Below are 10,397 nucleotides of genomic sequence, written 5' to 3'. Positions count from 1 at the left end.
GTTCAGCAGATCATAAGGGTGCCAGTGAGGAAGCTTGTGCAACTTCACTTGACCATCCTGTACTTGGTAAAGGAGCCAAACCCAGTCAATTCAGAACATCAAACATTTCATCTGATTTTTATGTGCAGCTATAGAAGAGGGCTTGTCCTCCATTTTCATGCACTTAAAGAAAGATTTTTGATTCAAGAAAACTACTAGAATCATTGGAGTTGATCTTAAAGATAACGTGGTTTGAAGAATTTTGCTTAGAAATTTCTGAGCCAAAACTGTAACCTCTGTCTCAACATCAGCTCTGGGAAAGTATTACAATTTTACTCAGTATGTCCAATTTAATCTCTTTCAATGGCTAATCATCCTCATTCTTAAAAGTATCCAGTTTGTGGGCTGAATTGGGCTAATTTCAAATTCCAAACTAATGGACACTCATATGCTATCTATGGAGATAACAAAGAATCCTTATTACTATAAATCTCACTCCCTACAGGTATCTTGTAGCTAACCTTTCTTTCAGGCAAAGAACATAAATTAACCTTTTAAATACCTAGCTGCAAAGGAGTTTTCCCAAACCTCTAATTATGTAGAGCTCTTCTGCTTTATTAGCATCCCTCTTTTCCAAAGCCTAACACTGCTGAAAATTTTAGCCTTCAAGATACTACCCACAAGAATGACGAATTTTGATCTCAATGTCTAAGGACAAGAGTTTCTCTATTTCTAAAGCAGCATTTTAAAATTGAATCTGAGGGTTTGATGTAATCCATATCTGCCACTTTTAAATGACCTTAAACGACGCTGAGTTCAACAAGCTCACTATCACATAGAACCAAGCCGCAAGAGCATATTCCTACGTACTTTTTATACCAAAGCAGGATTTAATACGAAACATTTGAGAGATTAGGAGGTGAAATTTAAAGTGGTTCAGTTCCAGATCTAGGATTTTCTACTCTTTACACAAGAGGACATTTAAATAAATTTTAAAAAATATTTATTTCACAGTAAAGCTGACATGAAAAACTGTGGTTTGCATGAGCATCAGTAAAGTAAAAGACTGCCTTGTAAACAAACTCTGGACAATCACTTTTTTTTTTTCTTTTTTATTTTAAATTGATGTCTGCTAATTCAGACAACAGGGATGTACAAGCACACTAGAGAATCCTCCAGTGACCTGAGCAGTGCCCCTCCAGGAATCAGTACCACGTGGATTCCTGTATGTCTACTTGTGAAAATCTCATTGCAGCTCTATTGATTTAGCTTCAAAGAATCATTCCTACTAAAGCTATGTCAAAACATGCCATGCCCTCTTGAGCTGTACCGATAAATATAACTGCTTACATACAAAGTGCACTCATTTTTAGCACACATTTCGCATAGGTAACCATACGCCAATAAGACTGATTTGCTCAGTGGAGCGGAGGTTACATTTCCCTGCTAATATTTTACTTACTTGGTACTCATTCCTATTTTGCTAACACCAAGTTAAAAAGTTATAGGAAAGAAATTCCCTAACTGTCATTTGAAACACCTTAATATCTCTTCCTATTTAACTAGTCTATCCTTAATAAAAAATTCAAAAGGAAATAATATTTAAAGGTATCAAAGTGTGGTAATTTTATACCTGCCAGAGCTCAGAGCTGGACTCAAGTAACATTAGCCCCTTACTGCTGGCTTCATACAGGTCCAATTTACGCCAAATTGTCACTGCACTGAGATCCTGTCTCTCTGGGATCTGCAGGTCCCCATACTTCCCTCTGTCTCTATGCCACCCTCTGTACTTGAGCTGTGTCAGCAGGGCAAATGTAATCCCTGCTAGAGAAGGTCTGTCTCTTCTCCACATCTTGAAACTGGTTTCAGACAGCATGTGAAGACTGAGAAAGCAAAATAAAATACTGAAGACACAATGTAAGCTGTGGGGAGGTGAGAATTGTATCTCCTTTGCTAAGAGTACATACACATCTCACAACAAACGCATGGATACATCCAAGAATCTCTTATTTTTATGCAACAGTGTAATCGTTTTCGATGTTATATAAATCCTTTCCCCAAGATTTCTAGAAAACCAGGGGTCTCATCATTAATAGACTAGCAGAAGCTTTCAAAAAAATCTAGGTTATTTATTTTGCAGTAGCTAGCTATTCCTCCGTGCTCCATTTACTGTCCTTTTCATTTCTGATGTATTCTGTTTCAATTAATGCATTTTCATTGCCACAAGACACGGACGATTGACTAACGAGACAATTCACATTTGGAGGAAAGACCACAGATTAATAAAAGCTGAAAATTAAAACCTACTTTGTAAGAAATGATTCAAATACAATACACTGAAGGCTACCTTCTCTCACAAAGCGACTACTTGTGCCAAAAAAGTCTGCCAAAGCAGGCAGATTTCCCTTCACCCTATTTCCTTCTCCAAAAACGTGCAACAGAGGTGTAGTGGGCAAAGTGATGAAAACTTACCAAGGCTGGCACACACCACGGTCATGTACAGTCTCATTTCCTTAGGCAAAATACAGGATATGGGTCAGAAAACTTGAATTGTCTTAGCACTGTGACAATAAACTTTGTCTGGCAACGTTACAATTAACTTAAAATAAGCCAAAAATTTGTCAGACCAACTGCTTTTGTTTCTCATGGATGCAGACCAACTTTGTGTCATGATTATACTTTTAAGTTCAAGTTCAACTTACATAAGTCCTCTTTTTTTTTTTTTTTTTTTTGAAGGCCATAATTTATGACTGGAAATTTTGACCAGAGCAAAATTCTGAGTGTTCAATGCAACTTATGTAGGCTGTCAACCTAAAAACCAACCTTGTTTCTTTCAATCATTTGTAATATTCATAGGAAGCAGATGATCTCACATGCTTCTTCAGCAACCAGTTTATCTTTCTGAAGAGATGGATTACAATGAAGAATGAGGGTCCACAGAATTGCCTGCCTAAAAGCAGTTGATATTTAAGTTACTCAGCTGACAAATTATTGTTATTTCTCTGTATGTGTGAGGACTTGTTTTTTTTTTAAGACTGAAACCAGTACTTTATTTTCCTTATTTAGTAATCTCGGTAAACTGAGAAAAAGCCAAGATAGTTCAAGTTCTCTCTTCAATGCAGCCTAACAGCACACCACCCATACGCAGGCAGGGATCATCTGGCCAACCAACACATGCTTCAGGACCAGACACATCCCACGCTGCGTCTCCCCAGTCCAGTGGTTATGGGACACGAACAAAAGAGGAGAGTATTGACAAGGAGGAGGCAGAGGGAGAATGGAGAGGTATTACACAGGAAAACATGGCTTCATCAGTTCTGCTGCTCATGCCATAACTTCTCAGCTTGTTCTTTTCACTGAAAGCCAGACCTAATTCAGATTTAGAAATGACTCTAGATCCTGATGGTACCGTTAAATCATTACTGTTTATATAGTAAAGATTGTAAGCATGGATTTTAGCATGGTAGAATGTTGCTAATTTATGCTAATACATTATATTATAATTATAATACTTGCATTATTCAGCTGTGAATTTAATTTTCTTCTTAGAAAAGGCCTGATCGGGGTGATGTGGAATGTCCCTGGAGGATGCTGAGGACCCCCCACTGCCATCATCACAAGATGAGGTTTTGGGCTGTAATGGCTAGATGGGGTAACATTACAAAATCTGATGACATGCAGCCATAGGACAACAATTTCTAGAGAAGGAAAAAACACAATTTCCTGAAAAGATACAATCATAAGAACCACAGGCAAGTTGAACCAGACCAGTATTGTTCCCTCAAGCAAAATCCCCGTTACTGTTAATAGAAGTTACACATGGCCAAGGAGACTTGAGCCTAAAGGCTGCGACTGCCGAGTCACTACTGCAAGAAGATCGCACTGAAACCCAAAGCTGACCTATCTCCGTAAGCGCAATGACTTTGCTAAGGATACAGAATTAGCTGCCAGCCTGCGCCAGCAATTTGACCATATCAGACTAGAGCGATTTGCTCAGTTCTCACCAGCCACATCCCCCAGAACTCCACTGGTAAATGCTGCATTATAGAGCTCAGAGCTACAAACTCAAGCTAATGAATGCTGGCAGATTACCAGCTTAGTGAACGGACACAAAGTCAGTAAATGGCATTTTAAAAAGCACCGCTTCAGACAGAACAGGATACTTGGCATTTCTGATGCTCTGCCATAGGCACAGTTCCACTGCAACATTTATAAAACTATAACATGTTCCTGCCTTTAAACCCTATGTGATTCCTGAAATTAGATTTAAATCATGTATTTTTGTAACTTAAATAATCTTCCACAACAGTGGAGGAAAGGAAAGCCAATGGTACTATTTATCATATAAAAACACTGAAGAAATCTTTAGTGGTCATTTTCCATTCCTGTCAAACTACTCATCAAAACATCTCATTTTTTGATTAATTCACTCCCCCTTATCTGTGTTCGAAGCAAAATTAAAAAAAATATTTCCACCAGTGCCAGTTTTTCTGGAAGCTATTTTTTGCATATACCTTCAGGACAGCAAGTCACAACTTCACTGATATTAAAGGAGGACTAAACCTTTCTCAAGAAAAGCCAGCTGGTTTTTGGATTTTAAGTGTCATGTTTACAACATACAGTTTGAAAGAGTCTTACAACTTCTGAAGCTTAATGGAAAATTCCATTTCCCCTGAACAAAGCCACTATTAAGAAAAACCTGAGGGTGCCAAAATCTCAAGTGCTTACCTTTGTCATTGCTACTTGTTGGTGTTGGAGGGGGAAGTCCAGGCTTGGATTTGTCGTAATTGTTAAAGCTCTGGCTGCGTCGGTTGTTGGCACTAATAGAACCACGAGCTTTGGCCTCACTGCCTGCAGCGGACACCCTCGTGGTGGGGCCTGGAAGTCTGATGAAAAAATTACAATATAATTAAATACATTTAAAAAGCACTCTGGGCAAGAAACTATGGAATACCATGCACAAGCTGAAAAGAAAAGGATCAATACCACAAGCATATACTCATAAGGGGCTTAGTTCTTTTATAAGAACAAACAAAAAAGTCATTCTAGATGAAAAATATGTCAAGCAAGCTAAAGTCTGAATTGCTTTACATCAGAAAAAAAAAACTTGAACTGAAATTAATGGTCACTTGCCACAACTCTTGTGAATCAGAAATAGTTGCAAGTAAATTCAGTGGAGCAATACCACTTGTACAAGGTTGAGACTAAGTGAGACACTACTGCTCATAAACAAGATTGCTGGACACTTTGCTATATCTGCTCACATAAGGGCTACCCTTATTTTGGAATTAATGAGACAGAACACGGCTGCCTTTTCCCTTGGAGAGAAGCACATCACATCTCTGCTCTGAAAGCCACAAAGCCTAGCAGCCAAGCTCAGTGAAACTTTCACTTGTTTTCCTTATTTGAGCCTATAAAAAAAAAAAAAAATCACATGAAGCCGAAGTGCCCCCTCTTAGGGCAACCACATTATTGGTGAGCTGGTATAAGCCTCTGGTTTAAACTGAGTCAACCTCTTCCAGTGTTTCCTTACCTGTATTTACAAGATTTAGCTGTATACCTAGAAAAAAATGTAGTTAGGATTCTGCAGTAAGTAGACAGGGAGGGATACTACTTTCATGCTTCAAAAGCGGAGGGGGAAGACTATAAAAAGCCCAACAGCATTAGCAAAGCCACGGGCATCGCATGTCAGAACAATCTGTGTGCTTGTGTCCTTCAAAGACAAAGTTCATGCAGAAAGTTTCCATGTTTGTACTGTATTGTGTGTGCTAATGAGCACATATTTCTACATTCCAAATAGATGAAATATTAAAAATTGAAAGATTTGGTAGTTGCTCAAAATGTAGAGTGAAGAGAGTCAGTGAAAGGGCTCACTGTTCTGAAAGCAAGGACATCACATCAACGACTAAAAGACAGAACCAGTTCATTCACCTACAGCAGCAGCGCAAGGGACCGCTCTGTGCCATCTTTGCATTTTCCGTATGGTAGAAACTCTTTAAAACTTCTTTATATAAACCACAAAAATCTGTCTTACATAACTTGTGCCAATGGGCTAAAATGAAGAAATCCCAGTAGTCAGAGAGAATGGGGATGCAACCAACCACACCACCGTTGTGCCTCTGGGAAGGAAGAGAAGCCAGGAAGGAGCCTGGCAGCGCTTCCTAAATAAACTGACTTCTCTGAGAATAGCAAAGAAATCGGAAATATAAAAAGAAACATGAAAGAAAAAGAGCAAAAATGTCAGCAGCTGCATGCACATGCTTTCAGAGCTCAAAAGAGGGTAAGACACAAGGGCATCATTCAAATACAAAACCAAAAATTAATTTTCAAGCTCAAACCACTACAGATCTGGCACAGCACATCATGGTTCTGAGGTTGACTTTGCTGAAGCCCTTTAGACGAGCCCCTCAATTTATCCAGCCTTTTTCAGCACTGGGGGGTGCTAGAAAGTTGTACATGGTCATCATTGCAGCAAGGTGTAAAGGAGAACACCTCAGAGATGCTTCATCCGCTGCAGAGGAGACTCAGGGGAGAAGCAAACTGGGGACAAACGCTGTTCTGGAGAACTTGGAAGTCACCAAGACAAGAAAGTTCATTAAGACTTTGTTTGGCTTAACGTGTAATGAGCTAGGTTTCCTATGGGTAGGAAGGATGCCCAAGATACCTGAGCTGAAAGTCTCTACCCAGTGATAAAACATTGCAGGTACGGGCCAACCACTGCAGGAAGGTCACCGGAGCCCCCAGTACCGGGAGGGGAGTTTGCTGGGAGGGCTTGGCAGGAGGGAAGGGATAATGTTCTCGTACCGATGGCTAAGGAAAGGCTCCCCACACATGCCCACACAGGCTTTGCAAACCTGTCACATTTTAGAGTAAATAAAGCTACTCAAACCACATGACCACTCAAGAAGTGACAAGTTTTCGATTCAGGTCAGTATTATCACTGCCAACAAAAACACACTGACAATTAAAAAAAAAAAAAGTGCTAAAAACATTCTCGAGGAAGAAATCATTTCTCTGAGGTTTTTCTTTCCCCTTCGTAGTTTAAGTGACTGTTTTGAAGCCTCTGCTTTTGGTATTAGGCCAAGCTAGTTCACAGCAGTGCCTGTGAAATCTAGGGAAAAAAACAGGTTCAGGGGGATGTTTCTAGCTTCTTGCTACTAGAGTCAAGGTAACGAGCTTGGAGAAGACTTTCCATTACTGCTCTTCAGCACCTCTTCTAGGCAAATACAAACTGTCAAGGCATAATTATGATCAAGAGAGAACATGAAAAGGAAACATGGGACATTTTAACAGGGGTTATGCTGCAGACCTTCACTGCTGTCATAAAAGAAATAAGATGGGGGAAATAAATCCAAATTATACAGCGGAACTAAATCTATACAACCTTGCCAAGCCGAATAAAAATCATAAGTAATAGTTCACAAGCTGAACAAAAATGGTATAGTATAGTTTACCACTGTATAACTCTATAAAAATTCCCAGTAAAACATAGACTGGAATACCTATTAATCATTTTCAGGGAGATTAGATGGATTAGATGGGCTCTGCTTCAGAGCACCGGGGAGCTCTGACGAGGCAGACCCACACGGTGCTGTGCGGGCTCACATGCTGCACGTGGTGGTGTTTTTACTGGCTAAGACACTAGCCTGATGCTAGTCGTTTCAATAAAGCAGATTTAAGTACAACGAATACAGATATGTACAGAGAGGAAAGAACTCCCAGAACCATGTTTTGTTCTCAAAAGCAAAAGCTCATAAGAACAAAAAAACCAAATTATCTTCTGGCGGGCCAAAATGTTTAAATTATCTTCTGGCGGGCCAAAAGGCAATTTTTACCCCTTTTTAAAAAAAAAAAAAAAAAAAAAAGAAAAAAAATAAAGAAAAGAAAAAATTAGAATCCATTCTAACACTTCCACGGTTCAGGATTATTCATGCTTTGCAGAAGATGAAGAAGTGCTAACCTAGAAGACTTTTTCTGACCAAGAGTGAATCGGATGATTTTGCTTTGAGATGAGTCCCTGGGAGATGCACTGTATGACAGGAAAGAAAAAGTGGAAGATAACATTGAACAAAAACTTTTTTTTTTAAAGCTGATGAACTTAGTAACTAGTTTCAGGGAGGAAAGGGTTTTTATGAATTTCACTGGGGGGGGGGGGGGGAGGGGGGAAAGCCTCTTGCCTGAGTATGTCTTCAAGTTAAAACTCCTAAAATCTGAAATTAATTAATTTTTATAGAGTAATGAACATGCAATGCTGCATGGAAACCCCAACTTTATTACTCTTCTTCTCAATATTTTACCATACGTATTTTCTGCAGATTCTGAGCAATTTAACTTTAATATGCACTAGGAAAACATGACATTTAAGACCTTCAGGTTAGATATTTTTAAATTATTTGAAACCCAGCACAATCCACACAATGGGCTAAAAATATCAAAGTAATATTCAAAAGGTCCCATGCATCTCTGCAGGTTTTTGACAGAAAAGCCACAGAAATATGGTCAAACACATATTTGTTTCAGAGTAATTATTTCCTTTCCAAGTTTATACGTGCTGTAGCAACACTGTGTTTTTCATTAATACAAAAATATTGTTTACACCCAAAATGAGCATGATTCATGAAGAAAGACATAAACAAAACCCAAATAAGGTCTGAGTAGTCTCACTTGGAAGGCTTCACTTAAACTGTTTATATCCCTCATAAAGCAGCACTTAAGCAAATGTTCACCTTAATGTGTGTTATTTTAACACAAATAGGCCTTAACTTAATTTGAGATATTTTAAGAAAAAAGCCTTCATACCTTAGTGGTTATGCAAATATGGCTTCAACCTTTAATCCTCCCACTGATACCCACTGAACCCTCGCTCTTAGCAGTGGGAGGGTCAGACAAGCAGAAGGCTGCAAATGCATTCACAGCGGTACTGCCTTCAGAAATTGCTTTTATTCCACCCTGGAAAGAGCACCCCCAGGATTGAAAACATTCAAGGGACAAAGACCCCCTCTATTTCTCCATATTCTGATCTAGGCACGCCAACAAGCACCAGCCGTGAAAATTATTTTTCATGTAAGCCAGCAGCATATTATTTTTGACTAATAAGCCAAGATTGGATTTTGACTGTCACCAGCCATGATGAGCTCTGTTTCTTTTACCACTGTCAGAGCCTTCCACTTCTTCGTGAGGACTCAAATTCTTGTAAACTAAGAACTAAAGTTGGTTTTCACCAAGTGCATCGAGCACCAATGCTCAAAGCATATATTCTGTAGTGGCAGCGATATACATGTTTTGTGAGTAGAAAGAAGCAAAAGGAATACTGAGAAAAACATCCTTATAAAATCCTGTGGTTACTTGGTCTAGCAGGTATTTCACACCCATTGGACTGCATATTTCCAGCACCAAGAACATATTTAAGCTCATCTGTTTTGATTTCCAAAGGCGTGAAGTCAATTGCTACCCAGCATTCAATTTCCAACATGCTCTTTATTCTAGAGTAGAACTAAAGAAAGAAGTTTCTTCAGCTTTTGAAGGAAGACTTTTAACAAGAAGGAAAAAAAAATCAATTAAAAAAAAAAAACCTTAAAGGAAATTTTCCCACCTGGACTGCATTTCTGGTTGTGCTTTGAACTGATGCTGCACGGCTTGCGGGGGCTGTTGGCACGGAGTCTGGAGCGAAGCTGGCACCGGCTGCGGTGGTACCCCGACCTGGCACTGGGATGGAGGCGCTGCTTGCTGGGATACTGGGAGAGGCTGCTGGGATGGATGGTGTTGCGGTTGCTGTTTCTGTGGCTGCTGTTGCTGTTGCTTGTATCGAGACAAACTGAAGAAAAGGCCCAAGATGGCCTTTAGATTCCCATTCCTGATTTCTGCAAGGCAAGGTTCACAAGTCACTCGTCAGGCACCAGTCCCTGACCGCGGGTCAGCCGCCGCGCTCCTTGAAGTGCCCCGTTAGGACAGGACAGACTTTCTGCACATCTCATCGGCATTACAGCGGATTACCAGTGAGCACCAACTACAAATAAATAACAAATTTCTCCCCTGTGGTGGCTGCACGTTGTCCTCCATTTCTGCCATGGTCTGTATGTTAACACCAGCAAGCTTAAAAAGAGAGTTCCTTTGAATTAAAGTAACCAAAACAAAAACCCCACAACAAGTGTTTTGGCAGCAGCACACTGTAAATGATTTCTCAGTCCTAAATTTGCACAAGGAAGAGAAACTACTCAGTTATCACACAGTACTGTATCATTTCTGGAACATCAGGCTCATTGCTTCCACTAAGAAAAAGCGGTGCAAGTTTTACACTAGCAAATATGATTATTGGGGAAAATAGCTGTATTAAACCAGATAAATACCAGTTTGATACTGTCACAAGCCAATAAAGAATGGATACCCAAGGTACCTAAAGGTAGCTCAACAGTGAATGA

The 10,397-nt window shown here is 39.6% G+C and overlaps 1 protein-coding gene across 1 annotated transcript in view; it reads right to left on the bottom strand.

The window, feature by feature from the left end:
• Positions 1 to 10,397, bottom strand: part of LOC104468662 (neuron navigator 2-like) — a gene marked incomplete at both ends in the record, with an annotated part of 107,574 nt that overhangs the window by 75,384 nt on the left and 21,793 nt on the right. The window contains 3 exon segments of the mRNA XM_010082880.1: positions 4,708 to 4,865; positions 7,940 to 8,008; positions 9,572 to 9,839. Coding sequence (XP_010081182.1) covers positions 4,708 to 4,865; positions 7,940 to 8,008; positions 9,572 to 9,839 — 495 coding nt within the window.

Source organism: Pterocles gutturalis, unplaced genomic scaffold (genome assembly GCF_000699245.1).
Source record: "Pterocles gutturalis isolate BGI_N339 unplaced genomic scaffold, ASM69924v1 scaffold7455, whole genome shotgun sequence".
NCBI classification, from domain to species: Eukaryota; Metazoa; Chordata; class Aves; order Pterocliformes; family Pteroclidae; genus Pterocles; species Pterocles gutturalis.
Note: the sequence above shows the minus strand (reverse complement) of the source record. Positions and strands in the feature narration are given on the sequence as shown.